We start from the raw sequence: 23,202 nt of genomic DNA on the forward strand, positions 1-23,202 counted from the left end.
TACTGCAAATATCAAGAATAGACTGAGTTAAGATGATGCTTTTGCATTTAAGAACATTTTCTTAAAAAAAAAGACAGAGAGATCTACCTACATAAAATTCATTTATTCACCAAGAAATCATTAAATATATGCAATGTTTAAGTTACTGGCTGAAAAGATGGGAAGAGATAAAGATTGATTTTTTAAAAATGACACAAAGGACAAAAGGCTCACAGTCTAGTTTGTTATGAGCAAGAGGCTAATAAGCATTTATTGATGGTGAATTTTGTCTTCCTAAATGGATACATCAAAGTCTAATTCCCAGTACCTGTGAATGTGACCTTATTTGGAAACAGTGTCTGCTGTTTAATTTAAGGTGAGGTCATGTTGAATTAGGGTGAACCCCATTCGAATATGACACAAGTGTCCTTATGAGAAGAGGATTTGAGATGCAGAGTAGAGAATGCCATGTGAAGACAGACAGAGAAAGAAGATGACCATGTGAAGACATAGAGGCCTAAGTTAGAGTAAAGCTGATAGAAGCCAAGGACCACTGCAGGCACCCAAAGCTGGAAAAGACAAAGGATTAATTTTCTAGAGCCTTCAGGGAGAACATGACCCTGGCAAAACCTTGATCTCAGGTTTCTAGGTTTCAGAACTGTGAGATGATAAATTTATGTTGCTTTCATAATCTAACTCAACTTATCTGTACAGCTTATTTGAACAATTGAAACACGGGGAGCCCAGAATAAGAAAGAGGCCCTTTAATCCTGTATAGCTTAATGTAATGCCTGGATACATCCTAGAGTATATGAAGTAGATAATCAATAAGTATTGCCAAAGTCCCTTGAGGGACGGCATAAAAAATATGGAACTATTAAACTTTACCATAAAAGAATCCCTTAATACTGTGTCAAACTAGAAGGAGACCAAAATCAATAGGCCTTGTCCTTGCTCTTGAGGCTTACTCTTGTGAAGCTTATGTAAGTAGTGGAGAAGCCTTCCACTATGGCACAAACACAAAAGGGGTGCATATAGAACATCTTATGTCAGCCACAAACTGAAATCTATTGGCTTGGGCATGGTTACTGATGCCCATTAATGAAGCTGACCTTGCTTTGTCTATTCTCTATGTGAGTATATTTCTCTTCTATTCAGTGCCTATGTTAGTCATGCTTTTGTTGGCAACCCTGACACCTGCAAACCATAGAGTGGGTTGGGACCCTAGGACTGCTGTTCCTGGTAGCAGCCACTGACATGCTCTTTGCTACCCTCCATGTGGTGAGACCCCTCCACTGACGGTAGTAATAAGTGCCTCTCTATTTGATGGACAGTTTGGCTCACTGTGCGAACAGGAAGAAATAAAAATGCCCATGTTTGAAAAAAAATTTCTGAGAGAAATCAAATAAGACAACAAATAAAATATATACCATGTTTGTTTATTGGGACACTCAATATTGTTTAAATGGCAATTATCCCTAAGATGATTTCTAGATTGAACATCACTCCTAATCAAAATTTCAGGCTTTTTAACAGATTTTAAAGTTTTTAAGGAAATGAAAATGACCTAGAATAACCAAAGCAATTTTAAAAATAATAATAAAGTTAGAGGACTCTATTTGAGTTTAAAAATTACAATAAAGCTACAATAATTAAAGTAATTTAGTCTTAGCAAAAACGTAGACATATTGATCAATGGAACATAACAGAATCTAGAAATAGATCCACATATATTTTGCCCATAGCTTTTGAAAACAAAAACAGAACAAAACACCATTGACTAAGGTTGAATCCTGAAAAATTTTAGACAGTAAAATCCTCCCACCAGTGGCATCACTAGTGTGTCACATGCATATTTTAACACTCTCTCCTTGATAGAACACATTTTCAGTAAGAGCCATGAACGAAATTACATAATAATGGTCAGAAAAGAAACGAACTGTAAATTCTGTTTTATTGAACTTTTTATATACAATCATGAGAGTAAATCACAAAAGTGAATTTTAAGGAAAATGAAAAGCTTGCAAAGGGCAAAATGCAGGAAATTACTAAATTGTACAACTGATACAATGTTTTAATTTTTATTTGTTTTGTAGTTTTAAAATAAATTATTTAGTAAAGAATAAATCTCATTTTTAAAGATAGTGTTCAATTCAGTTACTATTTTGCATTCAAGTACAGAAAAAACTTGTACCTCCAAAACAAAAATTTTACACCTCATAGTTTGCACTTTGTTTCACCAATTTAAGAATAAATAAAACCAACAAATGGTCACATAGAAAAGTCAGAACTGAAGCAACACAATTTGTCCCTTAGAAAGGGAAAGGAAAGCTGAGTGAACCTATGTCCAGGTCAACTGTATAATAAGGAGTCTCCAAAGGAAGTTTTTTGTATAATAAAATGATTATTAAAGGAAAGGTACTAAAATGTGCTAATTTGAACTTTACATATTTTTATTAAACATTATCTACAGCAATCTTTTAGAACTTAGACTAACACAAGATACAATTTGTAGACAATTGGAGCCCAGAAGACATTGCCAGAACCTGGAGAGAACCAAGGGAAGCCAAGAGATAAAACCAGCCCCAGAGAAGCAAAGTGAGGAACCCCCACAGGAACAGAGGCTGAAAGCAAAAGAGCCCAGGAGCAACGGACCACTCACGTGACTTCCCAGCTGACAGAGGTGTTCCAGATGCATCAGCCTTTCTTTAATTAAGATATCTTTCCCTGGATGCTTTAGTTTAGACATTTCCATAGACTTAGAATGGTAAACTTGTAACTTATTAAATCTCCTGTATAAAAGTCACTCCAATTCTGATCACATTCCAGGGGCTTCCAAACTAACACACGGAGCAAACCCAGAATAGGATAATTTCAAAGAAATCCATTCCTAAACGCATCATAATTAAACTTCTGAAAACTAAAGACAAATAAAAAGCTTCAAAGCAGCCAGAGAAAAGCAATGCATTACCTATAGAGGAACACCATTTTGAATAACAGTGGATTTCTCACCTGAAATCATGGAAGCCAGAAGAAAATGCTAGAAAAATGTTCAAGTGCTGAAAGAAAAATACTGTCAAATTCTATATCTAGCAAAAGTGTCCTTCAGAAATGAAATCATGATAAAGATGTTCTCAGATGAAGGAAAACAAAGAATTTGCCACTAAAAGAACTATCTTTTAAAAATGTTAAAGCTAATTCTTCAAACAAAAAGGAAATGATAAAAGAAAGAATCATGGGCTATCAAGAAGAAAGAAAAAAAGAAATAATAAAAATATGGAAAAGTACAATAGATTAACCTCCCCCTGAGTTTTAAAAAATTATATTGATGGTTGTAACAAAAATTATAACACTATCTGATGAGGAGCTAAATGCATGTAGAAGAAATACTCAAGGTAATTTGTACATAAAAACTGGGGAGTGTAAGGGAACCTAAATGCAAGTAACATTTCCATACTTCACTCAAAGTGGTAAAACATTGACACCAGATAAATTAAGTATGATCTTATAACATCAAGAGCAACCGCTAAGAAAGTTACTCAAAACAACATACTCAAATATCCTATAAACAAATCAAGAGGCAATCCTAAAAACATGTTCAAGTAATGCATAGGGAGGCAATAATAGAGAAACAGAAAAATAAGAATCAGAGGGAAGGAATTTAAAACACATAATAAAATGGAAAACTTAACAACAAATCAGTAGTTACTTTAAATATAAATGGCCTAAACATATCAATGAAATATCAGAGATTGGAAGAGTGGAAAAAAGCATGATCCAACTATATGCTACCTTCAAGAATCTTACAACATAGGTGGATTGAAATGAAAACAATGGGAAAATATTTGTCGTGCAAACATGAATTTAAAGAAGCAGGACTGTCTACAGTTATATCAGATAAAGTAGACTTCAGAAAAAAGAAAATAACAAATCCACTAGGAAGACATGATAATGATAAACGTGTAAGCATTAAACAAGAGAGCCTCAAAATATGTGGAGAAAAAGCTAATAGAGCTGAGAACAAATAATAAAATTCACAATTACACTTGGAGACTTCAACACTCCACTCTTAGCAACTGATAGAACTACTAGACAGAAAATCAGCAAGGAAATAGAAGATCCAGAACAACACAAACATAAGTATCTAAATGACATATATAGGACACTACACGGCAATGTACACACATTTTTCCAAGCACCCATGTAATAATCATCAAGATAGACCACAATAGTGGGGCATAAAATAAACCTCAAGAAACTAAAAGGACTTGAAATAATAAAGAATGTTCTCTAACCATAATGGACCCAAACTAGAAATTAACAAAAAGACAAGAGAAAATTATCTAAAATTTGGTAATGAGACAACACTTTTGTAAAAAGCCATTGGTCAAAAAGGAAGTGTGAAAAGGAGGTGGATAGGGTCTGGAACAGTATGCCAGGGAGCACCCTTATTTAAGGGTTGGATGGAGAAAACTGAGAAGGACCAGGGAGAGATGGAAAGAAAGCCAGGAGAAAGTGTTATGTGAGAGCAAAGAGAGGAGAACTGCAAGGAGGAAAAGTTGGATGTATTCTGCACCAAGAACTTTGACAAACCCAGCCCTCTCTTCTCTTGCATCCCCTTCCTCCATGCTTCCTAGAGGAAACTGAATCCTTTGGCAACTAAAACTATAGAAAACATTGAACACATCCCAGATCCTACCCAGAATAACACAAAACTTCACACTAAAAGCATGAGTACCTCAGTTTCTATTACCAGATTTATCATATCCGGTTCCAAAAAAAAATTACAAAGCATGTTAAAAGGCAGGGAAAAACACTGTAAGAGACAAAGCAAGCAGCAGAACCACAGATTTTGGAATTATCAGATACAGAATTTAAATAACTGTGACTGATGTACTTAGAATCTAATGGAAAAAGAAGATAACACAACAACAGATACGTAATGTAAACAGAGAGAAGAAAATTTTAAAAAATGTGAAGGAATATCTAGAAATAAAAAGCACTGTGACAAACAGAGAATGCCTTTTATGAGCTCGTCAGTTGACTAGAGGTGGTGGAGGAAAGAATCAGTGAGCTTGAAGATAAGTTAATAGAAACTTCTTGAACTGAAATCCAAAGAAAAAATAATGAAAAAAATGAACAGCATACACCAGAATGTGTAATGCATGCATAATGGGAATACTTAAAACATTGGGAAAACAAACAACCCAAATGAAAAATGTGCAAAAGTTTTGAATAGACACCTCACCAAAGAATATATAGATGACTAACATGCGAAATGATGTTCTACATAATTTCTCATTAGGGAACTTCAAATTAATAGAGCAATGAGATACCAGTACACACTTATTTGAATGGCTAAAATACAAAAAATAACAATACAGAGTGCTGGCACGGATTTGAAGCAACAGGAACTTTCAGTCATTCTGGTCAGAATGCGGAATGACCCAGTTACTTTGGAAGACAATCTGGCAGTTTCATACAGAGCTAAATGTAGTTTTAGCAAACTATCCAACAATTGTGTTCCTAGATATTCACCCGATTTGAAAACATTGTCGTAACAAAAATGTACGTGAATAGTAGCTTTATTCATATTTGCCCAAAACTGAAAGCAACCATGATCCCATCCAATAGGCAAGGGATGATGAAACTGTAGTACATCCACATAAGGTAATATTATTCAACAATAAAAAGAAATGAGATATCAAGCTATGAAAAAATATGAAGAAAAATTAAATGCATATTGTGAAGTGAAAGAAGATAGTCTGAAGAGGCTACACACTGTATGATTGAAACTATTTGACATTTCGGGAAAAAGCAAAACTATAGAGACAGTAAAAAGGTCAATGGTTTCCAAGGAATCAGAGGAAGGGAGAGTGGGATTAATAATTGAAGCACAGGGCATTTAGAATGTTGAAACTGTTCTTTATGTTACGGTAATGAATACACGGCATTACACATTTGTGAAAACCCATAGAACTGTACAACATGAGTGAATCTTAGTGTAAACTCTGGACTTTAGTTAATAATAATGTATCAATATTGGCTCATTAATTGTAATAAATGTGCACACTAATGCAAGATATTATATAAGGGAAACTGTGCAGGGGGTGTTAGTGGGAAGTAGAGAAAAGGGGGTATATGGGAACTCTGTACTATCTTTTCAATTGTCTGTAAATCTCAAACTGTTCTAAAAAATACAGTCTTTGAATTAACTAAAACTCTATGTTTTAGTTAATTCATATAACATAATTTAATTATATAACATAATTATGTTCATATAACATAATTATATAATGCATGTTATATAAAACTATATAACATACAACTATGTCAACATCCTGGTTGTAATATTGTAGCGTTGCAAGATATCATAACGTGAAGCTGACTAAAAGTTACCCAGGGCTGCTGTATACTATTTCTTACAACTGCATGTGAATCTACAATTATCACTAAATATAAAATTTAATTAAAAAATTCCCTGTGGATTATTGTCCCCTCTATTGCCCGCTCTGGGAGCAGATGACACAGACTGCCCCACCCTTGGTAAAGCACTACTCCATTCCAAGTTTCCTTTCTTAGAAAGTGACCTCATCCATGTTGGATTTGGGGATCCACCCAGCATTATGTCAATCATTGGGGTGCTGTCAATGACTTCTAGTAAGGTGAAATGTTTGGTTCTTCTGAGGGCCTTCAATTGCTTACAGCTTAAGATGTACAGCAAATACCACTATGAGGTAGGGGGACTGGAAGTGATATAGCCCCTGACCTTTTGGGGTGGTGGCATTGCCCCCCATGCACCTCACTTCATGGTAGTAATCTACATTTTGATAAAGCTGGAACCCTCACTAGGCAAACACATGCAGAAACAACAAAACCACTTCCTCTTTACCCAGAGGATAGTGCTAAAAAGGAAATTTTAGTGGTCAGTTCTGTCTCAGCCCTTTTCCCCAATGTCTGGATTACTATGGACCTACAGGTTTGACCCCCAACTCCACAGGACCCCACCTCCTCCCTCCTCACATTCCTGTCTCTTCCTTTCTTTCTCTCCATCCCTCCCTCTCCACCATCAGAGAACTTGCAGACACGTATCTCCTTTTCACAATTTATTCATTTTATTTTAATCATTACTTTCAGTGTACTCGACGGTTTCTGACTCAGATCTACATCTGATGCTGACTGGGCAGCTCTCGGCAGGGAAATCTCTGCATCCTCATCACACAGCGGTAGCTCTGTGGCCTCGATCTGAAGTGGCTGGCTGCTCGGGTTGTCACATGAAGTGGTGGAGGGCTCCGGGGTTTCTTGGGCCTCCTTTCGCTCGTTTTCGTCCAGCTTACTCTCCTTGGGACAATCGTCATGAGACTGTCCAGGGTTCTCAGGCATTCCTGAATGGGCGACCATGCTCAGAGTGGCCTTTTCCATAGAACTCCCTTGAACAGGTCTTTTCAGCCCCATGGGTCTCTTCAGCATCTGGAAAGACAGTAGGGAGGAACACAGAGGACACAGAGAACATGGGGTTGGGGAAAGAGATTTGGGATGGATGGGAATGGGGTTTCAGGAGAACTGATGTGGGGTGAGTAAGGCATTGTGCCAGGCAAGGACAGGGAAGGAGTCGGAGTGGGGGAGGGGCGTGGGGGCCGTGGGGGGCGTGGTGATAGTCAATGGGGAAAAAGAGGAGGAGCTTGGGAGGGTTAGTCTAACCTTTAAGCCACCTTTGGGCCTGGTTTTATATGAGACCTTCCACTTCCTTCTCTTTTTGGTGCTTGGCTTTGGAGGCTCTTCTTCTTGGGTCGCCTTCGCCATACTGAAGTCTCGCAGTACTCCACCTCAGGGTGCCTTACCTCCTTTTATATACCCTCCAGGACAATGAGAAGCCACGCCCCTCAGCTTTGATTGGTCATCAAGGCACACCCCCAGCCAATGGTAGCCCTTGGTAGGCTGAGATGTCACAAAGCAGAATTCTGAGACTTCTGGGGGGAGGGGGAGCTGGGTAGACCAAATGGCATTTCCTTAGCAACCTTAAGAGTCTCCCAAACTGACATGCCAGCCCTCTTCATCAACCCGTGTTCAATTCTGGTGGCGCACATGGCAGGGGGAGGGTGTCTTCTCCAAGCCTTTTCCCATGCCTCATCCCGTTACCATTCAGTGGTTCATTCTGTTCTCCCCCATCTTTCACTGTTACCTAGTTTGTGTTTGCCTTACCTGAAATTCTCCAAAGTAACGTGGCTGTATTTAAATCTCTGGGTTCTGTTTTTCTTATCCTGCCCAGTAGGTGGCGCTCATGGCACACGTTTGTCTGCGGGTCCCACCAGTAAAAGGTGCTGTGGGACCTTAAACTTTGGAAAACTCTCGCCGTCCTGGGGGTTCGCTAGCCGAAGCGGCTTGAGCCGGCCCGGGGTCCGAACGCAGGGAGGGTGTCCGAACGCAGGGAGGGTTGCTGGTCGCCGCAGCCAGGGAAAGAGCCCGTCCGAATTTCCTAGTCGGCCCTGGGCAACACGCGTGGCGGGAGGGCGCCAGCGGCAGCGGCCCGCCCGAGAGAGTGCATGTTCCCCGGGAGTCACGGGGTCACCGTTCTCCGTGGCCTGGGGGTTTCCGATCCAATTCTCTCAGTTGGTCCGCGGGCTGCGCGTGGTGTGGGCGCCAGTCGCCTTGGTTTCAGGGGACCACCTCTCCAATTCTCCCAGCTGGCCTGGGAAGGGGGAAGGGAGTAACTCCGGCCGCTTGCCACCCCGCCCGGTAAGGCCCGCACGCCTCGGCGATCTCACCCGAGCTGCTTCTCTCAGCCAGCCAGCCGTTCCAGGATGGGGTACGCTGTCTTTTTTATCTCTGTTGTGGCTTTGGGCGCTTTCTGTATCGTTTCTACTCCCCTAGTAGGTGTCCTGGAGAAGAAACTAAGATCCGTGCGTCTTACTAAGCCGCCATCTTCCAGGAAGTCCCCCACAAGACTTTTTGATAGAAATTGGCAAACTGATGTTAACACTCATATGGAAATGGAAAAGCTATAGAATAACCAAAAGAACTTCAAAAGACAGAACAAAGTTGGTGGGATTCTGCTATCGATTTCAAGGTTTATTATCAAGCAACATTAATCAGTATGTTGTAGTGTTGGCATAAAGATAAAAATACATCAATGAAACAGAAGTGTTCAGAAAAAGACCCACACATATATTATGCATAGATAGACAATCAATTATCATGAAAGGGAAGGGAATGATTAGAGGAGAAAGGATAGCTTTTTCAACAATTATATTTGGTACAGTTGGATACCACATGCAAAAAAGTTTTTTGATCTATGCCTTGTATCATATAAAAAGATAATTCAAAATGGATCATAGTCTCAAATGTCAAAACAAAAGTGTAGTACTTCTAGGAGAAAATCCCTTTGCTATCCTTGGTCAGGGAATAATTTCTTAAATAAAACAAAAGAAGTAAAATCAATTAAAAAATGGATAAATCTGACTTGATAAAAAGCTTCAGCTCTTTGAGAGACAATGTTAAGAGAGTGAAAAGACAAACCACAGAAGGGGATATTTGATAAATATCTTGTGCAGAGAATATATAAACAATTCTTAACAAATAATGGGCAAAGATTTGAATAGATACTTCTTCCAAAAGACATACATAAGACAAATGTTCACATGAATAGAAACTCAATGTGATTAGTTATTAAGGAGATGCAAATCAAAATCACAATGAGGTACAACTACATCCTTATTAGAAGGGCTAAATTACCTAGTGTTGGTAAGAATGTGGATCACTGGAATTCTCATATATTTTTGGAGGAAGTGTAAAGTGGTACAACTATGTTCTAAGGCTGGCAATTTCTTTAAAATTTGAACATATATACATATGTCAAAACACATCAAATTGCACACTTTGGGATGTTTATTGTATGCTAATTAAACTTCAATAAAGTTGTTCAAGCAATCATATTCTCTGCAGAAAAAAATAACTTTTGAAAAGAATAAAGATAAATATATTTTGTGGGGACTATTTTAACAGTGAAATTATTTAGAAATGTTGGAGTATGTTGGTGTATGTTAGTGATAAAAATCAAGATTGGCTTTATTTAGTTTTATTATTGTTGAAGAATTCTCTGTAGGAATTCAAATTCCATTTCTGGAAAGATGGAGTAGATGTGCTTTCCTCTTCTATTTCTCCTTCTAAGTACAACTCAAATGCTAGGTGAGTTTGCTTGTTGTGTTGTCTGGAGAGAGAGGCCACATCTGAGCAAAAAAAAGGGTTTCTCTTGGGGGTGACTCTTAGGCCTAATTTTAAGTAGGCTTGACCTATCCTTTGTGGGATCAAGTTTCCTATGAACAAACCCCAAGACTAGGGGCTCAGCCTATACCTTTGGTTGTCCACACTGCTTGTGAAAATATCAAGAATTCAATTTGGGGAAGATGAATTTCTCCCCGTTCTTACCATTCCCTGAAGGGGACTGTGAAAAAAAATACTTTTTTATTCACTGTTCAAATCACTCTGGGATTTATTGGGGCATCACTCTGGACAAACCAACAAAATGTCATGTCCTACTCAAGGTTCCATGTACTTATGGTGTTCAATTAAGCTGTCTACATAATTTATATTGGGAAATTCACTAGTCAAAATATAAATTTTGTACCAAATAAACATTTTTGGCTTTAGTCTCACACATAAGTTGAAATTTTAAAATATTAATTACCATCTATTTTCAGCAACCTGCAGTAATGCCATTCCTTTGTTCTTCCTCATGCAAAAACATTTTAAAAATTTGTACATTTAGTCACTATCATTATACACTCTAGGCATTCCTAGATTATACATGTCGGTCTTTATCATCTATCTTTCTGTGTAATTTTATTTGTGCCCCCAGCCCTCCTCCCTCTATCATTCTCACATTCAGCATCATTCAGTGTTTTTAAAAAATTGTATTACAGTTAGGTAGTATTGTGCTGTCCATTTCTGAGTTTTTACATTCAGTCCTGTTGCACAATCTGTATCCCTTCAGCTCCAATTACCCAATATCTTACCCTATTTCTGTCTCCTGATGGTCTTTGTTACCAACGAAATTCTCCAAGTTTATTCACTAATGTCAGTTCATTTCAGTGAGACCATACAGTATTTGTCCTTTTGTTTCTGGCTAATCTCACTCAGCATAATGTTCTTGAGGTCCATCCATGCTGTTACATACTTCATAACTCTATTGTATCTTACAGCTGCATAATATTCCATCGTATGTATATACCACAGTTTGTTTAGCCACTCGTGTGTTGATGGACATTTTGGCTGTTTCCATCTCTTCGCAATTGTAAATAATGCTGTTATAAACACTGGTGTGCAAATGTCCATTTGTGTCCTTGCCCTCATGTCCTCTGAGTAGATACCTATCAATGGCATTGCCGGGTCATATGACAATTCTATATTTAGCTTTTTGAGGAACTGCCAAATTGCCTTCCACAGTGGTTGTAACATTTGACATTCCCACCAACAGTGGTTAAGTGTGCCTCTTTCTCCTCATCCTCTCCAGCGCTTGTCATTTTCTGTTTTATTGATAATGGCCATTCTAGTGGTATGAGATAATATCTCATTGTGGTTTTGATTTGCAATTCCTTAATAGCCAGGGAAGTTGAGCATCTCTTCATGTGCATTTTTTGCCACTTGTATTTCCTCTTTTGAGAAGTGTGTGTCCAAGTCTTTTGCCCATTTTGTAATTGGGTTGGCTGTCTTTTTGTTGTTGAGTTGAACAATCTCTTTATAAATTCCGGATACTAGACCTTTATCTGATATGTCATTTCAAAATATTGTCTCCCATTGTGTAGGCCATCTTTTTACTTTCTTGACCAAGTTCTTTGATGCCCCAAAGTGTTTAATTTTGAGGAGTTCCCATTTCTTTCTTTCTTTCTTTAGCGCTCTTGCTTTGAGTGTAAGGTCTAGAAAACTGCCTCCTAGTATAAGATTTATAAGATATTTCCCTACATTTTCTTCTAGCAGTTTTATGGTCTTAGATCTAATGTTTAGGTCTTTGATCCATTTTGAGTTAACTTTTGTATAGCGTGTGAGATATTGGTGTTCTTTCATTCTTTTGCATGTGGATACCCAGTTCTCTTGGCATCATTTGTTGAAGAGACTGTTCTGTCCCAGGTGAGTTGGCTTGACTGCCTTATCAATGATCAATTGTCCATAGATGAGAGGGTATATATCTGAACACTCTATTCAATTCCATTGGTCAATATATCTATCTTTATGCCAGTACCATGCTGTTTTGACCACTGTAGCTTCATAATATGCCTTAAAGTCAGGTAGTGTGAGACCTCTGACTTAATTTTTTTTTCTCAGAATACTTTTAGCTATTCAGGGCACCCTGCCCTTCCAGATAAATTTGGTTGTTGGTTTTTCTATTTCTGAAAAGTATGTTTTTGAAATTTTAATTGGTATTGCATTGAATCTGTAAATCAATTTAGGAAGAATTGACATCTTAACTATATTTAGTCTTCCAATCCATGAACACAGTGAGCCTTTCCATCTATTTAGGTCTTCAGTGATTTCTTTTAACAATTTCTTGTAGTTTTCTTTGTATAAGTCTTTTGTCTCTTTAGTTAAATTTACTCCTAAATATTTTATTCTTTTGGTTGCAATTGTAAATGGAATTCTTTTCTCAATTTCCCCTGCAGATTGTTTATTACTAGTGTATAGAAACACTGCAGATTTTTGAGGGTGGATCTTGTAACCTGCCACTTTGCTGTACTCATTTATTAGCTCTAGTAGTTTTGCTGTGGATTTTTCAGGATTTTCGACATATAGTATCATATCATCTGCAAACAGTGAGAGCTTAACTTCTTGCTTTCCAGCTTTGATGCCTTGTATTTTTTTTTCTTGTCTAATTGCTCTGGCTAGAACTTCCAACACAATGTTGAATAACAGTGGTAATAGTGGACATCCTTGTCTTGTTCCTGATCTTAGGGGGAATTTTCAGTTTTTCCCATTGAGGATGATATTAGTTGTGGGTTTGGTTTTCATGTATTTCCTTTATCATTTTGAGGAAGTTCCCTTGTATTCCTATCCTTTGAAGTGTTTTCAACAGGAAAGGATATTGAATTTTGTCAAATGCCTTTTCTGCATCAATCGAGATGATCATGTGGTTTTTCTGGCTTGATTTGTTGATATGATGTATTACATTAATTGACTTTCTTATGTTGAACCATCCTTGCATACCTGGGATGAATTCTACTTGGTCATGATGTACAATTATTTTATATATTGCTGGATTCGATTTGCTAGAGTTTTGTTGAGGATTTTTGCATCTATATTCATTAGAGAGATTGGTCTGTAGTTTTCTTTTTTTGTAATGTCTTTTATCTGGCTTTGGTATAAGGGTGATGTTGGCTTCGTAGAATGAATTCGGTAGCTTTCCCTCCTCTTCAATTTTTCTGAAGAGTTTGAGCAGGATTGGTACTAATTTTTTCTGGAATATTTGGTAGAATTCACATGTGAAGCCATCTGGACTCGGACTTTTCTTTTTGGAGAGCTTCTTAATACTGATTCAATTTATTTACTTGTGATTCGTTTGTTGAGGTCATCTATTTCTTCTTGAGTCAAAGTTGGTTGTTCATGCCTTTCTAAAAAGTTGTCCATTTCATCTACATTGTTGTATTTATTAGCATTAAGTTGTTCATAGTATCCTGTCATTACTTCCTTTATTTCTATGGGGTCAGTGGTTATGTCTCCTTTTCCATTTTTGATCTTTATTTATTTGCATCCTCTCTCTTCTTCTTTTTGTCAGTCTTGCTAAGGGCTCATCAATCTTGTTGATTTTCTCATAGAACCAGCTCCTGGTTTTGTTGATTTTCTCAATTGTTTTCATGTTCTCTATTTCATTTATTTCTGCTCTAATCTTTGTTATTTCTTTCCTTTTGCTTGCTTTGGGGTTAGTTTGCTGTTCTTTCTCTACTTCTTCCAAGTGGGTGGTTAATTCCTCGATTTTTGCCCTTTCTTCTTTTTTGATATAGGCATTTAGGGCAATAAATTTCCCTCTTAGCACTGCCTTTGCTGCATTACATAAGTTTTGATATGTTGTATTTTTATTTTCATTTGACTTGAGATATTTACTGATTTCTCTTGTAATTTCTTCCTTTACCCACTGGTTGTTTAAGAGTGTGTTGTTGAGCCTCTGTATATTTGTGAATTATCTGTCACTCTGCCTATTTTTGATTTCTAATTTCATTTCTTTATGATCTGAATAAGTGTTTTGTATGATTTCAATATTTTTAAATTTATTGAGACTTGCTTTGCGACCCAGCATATGGTCTATCCTTGAGAATGATCCATGAGCACTTGAGAAAAAGTGTATCCTGCTGTTGTTGGGTGTAATGTTCTATAAATATCTGTTAAGTCTAGCTCATTTATTGTATTATTCAAATTCTCTGTTTCTTTATTGATCCTCTGTCTAGATGTTCTGTCCATTGATGAGAGTGTGGAATAGAAGTCTCCAACTATTATGGTAGATGTGTCTATTTCTCTTTTCAGTGTTTGCTGCATGTATTTTGGAGCATTCTGGCTTGGTGCATAAATATTTATGATTGTTATGTCTTCTTGTTGAATTGTTCCTTTTATTAATACATAGTGTCCTTCTTTGTCTCTTTTACCTGCTTTACATTTGCAGTCTAATTTTTTGGATATTAGTATAGCTACTCCTGCTCTTTTCTGGTTGTTATTTGCATGAAATATCTTTTCCCAACCTTTCCCTTTCAACCTATGTTTATCCTTGGATCTAAGATGTGTTTCCTGTAGACAGCATATAGACCGGTCTTGTTTTTTAATCCATTCTGCCAATCTATATCTTTTGATTGGGTAATTTATAACCCATTAATATTTAGTGTTATTACTGTATGGGTAGTACTTTCTTCTACCATTTTGCCTTTTGGATTTTATATGTCATATCTAATTTTTCTTCTTTTTACCTTTACTGGTAGTCTTTTTTTCTACACTCTTCTCCACACCTCTCTCTCCTATATTTTTGTATCTGCCTCTAGTGCTCCCTTTAGCATTTCTTGCAGAGCCAGTCTCTTGGTCACAAATTCTATCAGTGACTTTTTGTCTGAAAGTGTTTTAATTTCTCCCTCATTTTTGAAGGACAATTTTGCTGGATATAGAATTTTTGGTTGGCAGTTTTTCTCTTTTAGTAATTTAAGTATATCATCCCACTGTCTTCTTGCCTCCATGGTTTCTGCTGAGAAATCTATGCATAGTCTTATTGGGCTTCCCTTGTATGTTATGGATTGCTTTTCTCTTACTGCTTTCAAGATTCTCATTTTCTCTTTGACCTTTGACATTCTGATTGATAAGTGTCTTGGAGTATGTCTATTTGGATCTATTCTCTTTGGGGTACACTGCACTTCTTGGATCTGTAATTTTAAGTCTTGCATAAGAGTTGGGAAATTTTCAATGATAATTTCCTCCATTAGTTTTTCTCCTACTTTCTCCTTCTCTTCTCATTCTGAGACACCCACAACACATATATTTGTGTGCTTCATATTGTCATTCAATTCCCTGAGGCCCTGCTCATATTTTTCCATTTTTTCCCTATATTTTCTTTTCCTTTTTGGATTTCAGATGTTCCATCTTCCAGTTCACTAATCCTATCTTCTGCCCTTCAAAATCTAACATTGTAGGTTTCTATTGTTTTTTCATCTCTTCTACTGTGCCTTTCATTCCCATAAGTTCTGTGATTTGTTTTTTCAGACTTTCTATTTCTTCTTTTTGTTCATTCCTTCTATTCTTTATATTCTCCCTCAATTCATTGATTTGATTTTTGATGATGTTTTCCATGTCTGTTCGTATATTCTGAATTAATTGTTTCAACTCCTGTACCTCATTTGAATTGTTGGCTTGTTCCTTTAACTGGGCCATATCTTCAATTTTCCTGGTGTGATTTGTTATTTTTTTGCTGCCCTCTAGGCATTTAATTACCTTAATTAGTTTATTCTGGAGATTGTTTTCACTTCTTTTACCTGGGGTTTTCTTGCTGGATGAATTTGTTGTCTGCCTGTTCTTTAACATTCAGTTCAGCATTTTCTGGACCACTAGCTTAGGTTTTGTTTAACAGATCAGAATTTTTCAGTTCTTGTTTTCTTGTTTCTTGCCCTGCCTGTATGGTGCCTTTTCCCCCCATCCTTAGGAGGGTCTACTTAGGTATAATAGACCCCAGCTGGATTTTCCCAGGCCAAACTGGCCTCCTGTCAGGAGGAAAGAGTCACCTGTGTCAGATTTCCCTGAGGGTGAGACCCAGCAGGTTGAAAGACTTTACTATGAAGTCTCTGGACTCTGTTTCTCTTATCCTGCTCAGTATGTGGTGCTTGTCTGCCTGCAGGTCCCACAGCATAAGATGATGTGGTACCTTTAACTTTGGCAGACTCTCCCTGCTGGGGGCATGATGGAGACAGAGGAGAGGTTGTAGGCTGATTTTAATGGCTTCAAATTACCAAGCCCTGGGTTCTGAATTCTTTGAGGGAGGGATTCCACCTGAGTTGGGCCTCACCCTTCCCCTGGGGAAGGCACAGCCTCCTGACAAGCCCTCAAACAAGCTTGTTTCTGCCTATACCTGGGGCATTTGCAGCCTGAGAAGCCCTGCTGCTGTATCCAAAGGCAGTCAAGCCTTTGTAGAAACACAGCCACAAAACCTCTGTTTCTTTTTATTTTTCTCTTTCCATCAGCCCTGCCTTTTTTGATGAGGTGTCAGCCCAGGTGCTGGGGCAAAAATCAGTGACCTCTGCTTTGACCAGGTTCACCTGAGCAGGGGGGCCTATTTTAGTTGTCAGAATTTGTTAATTAATTCCACAATTGGTGTTTGGTTGTGCTCAGCCCCTGCTGCTGGTAAAGTCTCTTTCCTTTCCCCTCTTGGAAGCAGCCTGTGGGAGAGGGGCACCGGCTGCCACGGCTTGGGGAACTCACAGTTCTGGGGGGACTCACAGACACTCCAGCTGGTCCAGATTGGGGTATGCTGTGTGTCCAGTCATTGACGTGGCCCCAGGGGCTGTTCTGTACTGTCCCTGGTTATTTAGTAGCTGTTCTGGAGGATGAACCAAATCACACTCCTTGCTAAGCCACCATCTTGGCCTGATTCAAACTCCATTACATTTTACAGACTGAGAGTCATTTATGGATCCATGTTTTGTCCTTCGGGCCTGATGAAGTGGTAGCTCCATTGCACCACCCTTTCCAAGCACTTGCCCAGTGGCCATGCTCTCCCTAAACACTGGGGTGAAGGCCCCGTCCTCTCCAAGCATTAGTATGATTTTCAGTCTCTCCATAAACCCAGGGACACAGACCCCACCCTCTACAAGCACTGGGGTGGCAGCACTGTCCCTGAAAAACAGGGTCCAAGGCTCAAACCCACCAAGCACTATGGCAGACGTCCTGCCTTCTCCAAATGCACCGGTGAATTTGCCCTTTCCATATAGATGGGTGAGCCTACTCTCTTGGCTCAGGGTAGCTTGAAAAGTGGTGGTGGAATCATTCAGATAGAGGAAGAACATTCCAGAGGTTGCCAGGCTAGGGTACTTCTGGTCCAGCTGCTCCTCCATTGTGCCTCTGCCTTGAACTCTGATTTATAATACACCCCACTTCCTCCAAGACTTGGGCAAAAAGCATAGGGTTTATGTCTTTGTTTGATGAAAATGAGCTGTTGCACAGCCATTGGTACCTGTATTGGGGAAACATAGCATACAAGCAAGAAGCTTACAGGCTCAGTGGCAAACATTTTTCCTATCAGAAACTGAGAACTCTTGCAGTTGTTTATGTCACGCCTTCTTCTCTAGACAGAAGATACTAAAAAGTTGCAATCAAAGATCTCTTCATCTTATTGATAAAGCCACTAGTAAGCCAAAATGTTTGTTAAAATCAACCACAGCATGTCAGACCAGTTCTATCACTACAAGATGCCCTTTCTTATTGCCAAGATGGAGTGGAAAGGAAATAGAATCAGGATAGATATAGTCAACATGGTTGACATGGAAAAGGCACTTCATTGGCTTTCAATATATTCCACCAAATATTTTGGTTTTGAGCTGGGAGCACAGACCCAGTTTGATGTTAAGAATAACCAGTACATTGTCAGTGGGTCTCATAAGGTGAATAAGCTGCAATCATGTTGGATGTATTCATTAAAAAAATTTTTCTCTATGCTGAGTGTTAGAATCCTCAAACAGATCTGCATGTCAATCCAAAGAAGCAAACAATAGGTAATTCTTGTAAATTCTGTGGCTATTGAGGCATGTTTGACACACATCATAATCTCTGCACATTCATTCTCGAAAACCCTCCTGAGAATAGTGACAATGGTACAAGAAAGAAAGAAATGAATAAGAAAATAAAGAAGGGAAAAGCAAGGAAAATGGCTCAATATCCAGCAGTGAGACACCACCACCACCACCAAATCAATCAGTCCACCTCCAGAAGCTAAGGAATAAGAAAAGAAGGAGATTAGGGGAAGAAACAACCCAGGAAGTTGAAAGGTGCAGAATAGATTAAATCAGTGACTATGCTTAAGTTATTTATTTATTTTTTTAATTGATGTATATTATGTATTTACATACTATGTAATCATCCAAAGTGTAAAATCAGCGGTTCACAATAACATCAAATAGCTGTGCATTTATCATTACAATTGACTTTTTGTGAAAAATAATATATATACAAAAAAGCAATACATTTCAAAGCACATCACAACAATTAGTTGTAGATTTCAGAGTTCGATATAGGTTAAAATTCCACAATTTCAGGTTTTTACTTCTAGCTGCTCTAAGACACTGGAGACTAAAAGAAATAGCAATATAATGATTCAGCAATCATACTCATTTGTTAAACCCTACTTTCTCTGTATAACTCCATCATCACCTTTGGTCTTTCTCATACTCTTTAGGGGGAATTTAAGCTATGCCTATTCTAACTTTTTCATGTTGGAAGGGGCTGTCGATAATATGGGATAGAAGGATGGGACTAGCTGATGATCTGGAGACGCTAGCCCTTCTACGTTTCAGGTCTTACCTGGATCAAAGACCCATCTGGAGGTTGTAGGTTTCTGGAAAGTTACCCTAGTGTGTGGAAACTTTGTAGAATCTTCTATATTGTGCTAGGTGTTTCTCTAGGATTGGCTGGAATGGTTCTGGTTGGGGTTTGGCAAGTTATGATGGGTAGCAATGTCTAACTGAAGCTTGTGTAAGAGCGATGTCCAGAGTAGCCTATCGACTCTATTTGAACTTGCTCTGCCACTGATACTTTCTTAGTCATACTTCTTTTCCCCTTTTGGTCAGGATGGCATTGTTGATCCCACAGTGCCCTGGCCAGGCTCATCCCTGGGAGTCATCCCCCATGCTGCCAGGGAGACTTTCACCCTGGATGTCATGTTCCACATAGCGGGGAGGGCAGTGACTTCACTTGCAAAGTTGGGCTTAGAGAGAGAGCCCATATCTGAGCAAAAAAAAGACATCTTCTGGAAGTAACTCCTAAGCATATCTATAGGTAGTATGCAAAAGTTTTGATGCTCAGTGATTATTTGGAAATGATTGTTGAAAAGCAGATCAACATTTCATTTTCTTGAGAAAATTGTATGTGTACAAGCTAAAATGGCTTAACATCATGCTACACTTTATATTCAAAATGTTTTACTGTGGGTGGTCTATAATTAAGCCCAATGAGGCATCTAGGGAACCCATATACATCAGTGGGCAAATGCAGCTTGCTTATTCATAACATATTTTGTTTTGAAAAAACTATTGGTGGACACATATAGATCATATTTATACAGTTATAACAAATAAAGTTTTGGGGTTTTTTGGCCATTTTTTAGATTTTTGACTCTGAATGACAAGCTGAAATAATTGACTCCTTTTTCATCTGTTGCACCGTTATTTAACTTGATAGGATTCTTGCAGTTTATTAGATATGATATTGTTAGATGCTGAGACTGTAAAAAGGTCTTCAGCAGATTGTAAACCTAAACTTATTTGTAATTAATTACCTTATTCAGGCATTCCAAAATATAGTTCATTTTAAGTTTCATCTCTAGTTCCTCAAATTGGCGTATGGTAATGTACATTTTTTTCCCCATGCCAAGATGGACTGATGGAAGTCCAACACCTTTATCTTACTGTGAAGTAGAACTCTTACTGCAAAGTAGAGTGCCTTAATAATTCTAAGAGCAGGTTTTGAAACCTGAATGTTTTGTTTTCAGTTTTGTGTACACCTGCCCCAAATTGTAGCTTGGAAGTCATGTGTATTGCAAGTTGGAAGACCCAGGGAAATTTGTACATTAACTAATAAGCACTTTATGAGACAGTAGTTATTGCTTTGTACTGAGCAAAAACTCTCAAACTTTTGTGTATGATTAAATAGCAAGCTCTATGATTTTGTTTGGGGAAAGCAGGAAAAGGTGCACTTAATATAATCCCTGGCAACAACTGAGCATAATTTTTCAATTTTTACCTTTATGATTTAGATTACAACTTCAAGATGGTTAGACATACTGCATCTTTTGTTCACTGTTTTTTTCTTAATATTGTGGTTTGTTCTTTAATGCCTTTCACACTTAGACATATTATTTATGGTCTTAAGACTTTGGTTGCTATCTTGACAAAATAAGTTTTACTATCTCAAACTTGATTTTTCCCCCAAAATGTCTTATTTTAAAAAACAAAGCTAAAAGTGTACTTCTAAGTCAGAGCCCATATTTTGGTATAAGGCTTGGGATAATTTTGGTTCACACTGAATATAGCCAGATACCCAACAAATCTGTGATGATGGGTTCTGGGTGCAAGTGACCAGGGAATGCCCCAAACCATCCAGGGCTTTAGATTTGGATGTATTGGAGTTGATGAATTTTTCCTTGTGAATCCCTTCCCCAATTAGATAAACTCACTTGGCATGGGTTCAGACTACATCTTAGTAATCGCCTTTTTTCAAGGTAAAAATTTATTGCCTTTATTCCTTTCCATAAAAGGTGCATTGTGGGGCTCAAGAACCCATAGGGCTAATTGGGGTACTAGTTTGTATCATTCACCTTTCTTGATTCTTAATTCTTTGTGACCCATCTCACTGATTTTATTAAGGCCTTAATAACATATGTATGTAGAAAATTTTCATATTGAAATTACACAAATGTTTGATAGAAAAAAACTATGTTTGATATTTTAAAAAAATTGAATCTGGTGAGACTAGACTGGGGGCTGAACCTGGAGGGAATGTGTGTTTTCACACCTAAGAAAAGGTTTTGCAAATTCACATCTCACCCTAAGCTTCAAATTCTTTGCTGCAATGCCAGTTTGCCTTCATTAAATGAAATTCTTTAGGAGATACTGGTGACCTAAACTAAGTTGCACTCAAAATACCCAGGGTTAAGCTAATGAGGCTCTGTCATAGAGCTTTCCTTTTAATCTGAAGGAAAATATGTTCAGTACTTCTAAACACTCAGAAAAAATACTGACATAGAACAGTGTTCAATCTGATGCCAAACTTCCAATGAAATTCAAATTCATGTAACCTGAATTTTATTCACAAAGGTTACCCTAATAGAGTAATCCTTCACTTTGCTGTATTCAATATGGAAGACAGTTTGGCGGTTCCTTAGTAAACTAAATATTGAGTTGCCCGATGATCCAGCAATAGTACTACTTGGTATATACCCAGAAGAGCTTAAAGCAGTGACACAAACAGACATTTGCACACTGATGTTCATAGCAGCATTATTCACAATCGCCAAAAGATGGAAACGATCCAAATGCCCATCAACAGGTGATGGATTAACAAAATGTGGTATATATATACGATGGAATATTATGCAGCAGTAAGACGAAATGACATCCTGAAGCACATGACAAGATGAATGAGCCTTGAGGACATAATGCTAAATGAAATTGGCCAGACCAAAAGTATAGATACTGTATGATTCCACTTTTATGACCAAAGTAAAATCAGAGGCTTATAGTATAGAATATAGGGGACTTAGAGATACATAGAAGCTAGAGATGGCTGAATGATTACCTAATAAGGTTGAACTCAAATGTAAGGGAACAGTTAGAAGTGAAGGTGGTTCTCTAGTGGTTATAAGTAATATTACCATATTGAAGGTGAATAAGACTGAAAGGGGATATATAGACCTATGTGCCCCACTGATTAACACTAGAAATATAAATTAGTTCTTGTAAGAACTACTTCAAAGGTATGATTTGTGTACAAAGAGTGTTTAAGTTCAGGGTACAGAAAGAAAGCTGTTATTGCATGCTATGGGCTGTGTTTAACAAGAAAACATCAGCGCTACCACAGCAATAGCAAAGATAAATAATGGGGGGAAGGATAAGATTTAAGGGGAGGTTTAGATTTCCTATTTGGTGAGGGTGTGTTTATTGGTTACTTTCTCTTCGGAACAATGAAATTATCTAAAATTGGGAGTGTTGATGGACTGTGGACTTTAGGCATTATACATGATGCCTAATGAATGCAGGTGGCTGAAGGATGCTCTGAATGAGAAGTAGATTGGAAAAAGATGATGTATACCTATGATAAAATATTTTGCTGATACAAACAGGAATGAAGTCATGAGGCATGCAACAATGTGAATGAATCTGTGGGACATTTGGTGAGGCAAAATAAGCCAGAAATGAAAGGACAATTATTGTATGGACTCCTTTAGAAAATGTTTATAAGAAAACAGGGGCCTAGATTGTAAGCTCTTAGAGCAGATACATTCAGTCCTTAGGGGTAATTATTATTTCTGGATTTTGAGAGACTGTTTTTTATACCTATAGCCTGGTATTCAGAGATAAAAACAAAGCCAATCAGGTTGGTATTAAAGTAATTCAGAACACGGGGTAAGGAAAACACAGTCTATATTTTAGAACCACACCTGTTCTTTGAGACCAAATGAAGAAAGGTTTATTTTGTCTGTAACCTACATGTTCTGTAGCACATAATCTAACTCAACTTGTCTGGATAGCTCATTGAACAAGTGAAATACAGGGAACTCAGAATAAGAATGAGGGCCTTTAATCCTGTATAGCTTAATGTAATGTGTGGATACATCAAAGAATATATTAAGCAGATAATCAAAAAGTATTGGCAAAGTCCCTTGAGGGATGGAAGTAATGCATGGAACTACTAAACTTTATCATCAGGGAATCCCCTGATACTGTGTCAAACATTAGGGACACCCAAATCAATAGGACAAGCCCTTGGTCTTGAGGCTTATTCTTG

At 37.8% G+C, this 23,202-nt stretch overlaps 1 protein-coding gene across 1 annotated transcript; it reads right to left on the bottom strand.

Annotated features, from left to right (window-relative positions):
* Positions 1 to 7,077: 7,077 nt before the first annotated feature.
* On the bottom strand, positions 7,078 to 7,841 carry LOC143670869 (uncharacterized). The gene is made up of 2 exons (XM_077145907.1): positions 7,681 to 7,841; positions 7,078 to 7,449 (listed from the first exon to the last, which is right to left on the bottom strand). The coding sequence occupies exons 1-2, from the start codon at positions 7,780 to 7,782 to the stop codon at positions 7,090 to 7,092; spliced, it is 462 nt and encodes a 153-aa protein (XP_077002022.1). The 5' UTR covers positions 7,783 to 7,841; the 3' UTR covers positions 7,078 to 7,089.
* Positions 7,842 to 23,202: the final 15,361 nt, after the last annotated feature.

The sequence above is a fragment of the Tamandua tetradactyla genome, chromosome X (assembly GCF_023851605.1).
Source record: "Tamandua tetradactyla isolate mTamTet1 chromosome X, mTamTet1.pri, whole genome shotgun sequence".
Lineage (NCBI taxonomy): Eukaryota > Metazoa > Chordata > Mammalia > Pilosa > Myrmecophagidae > Tamandua > Tamandua tetradactyla.

Coding starts and splice junctions, on each gene's coding strand:
- LOC143670869 (XM_077145907.1), bottom strand. CDS start 7,782: ATGGCGAAGGCGACCCAAGAAGAAGAGCCTCCAAAGCCAAGCACCAAA. Junction 7,450..7,680: donor GGCCCAAAGGTGGCTTAAAG/GTTAGACTAACC, acceptor CTGTCTTTCCAG/ATGCTGAAGAGACCCATGGG.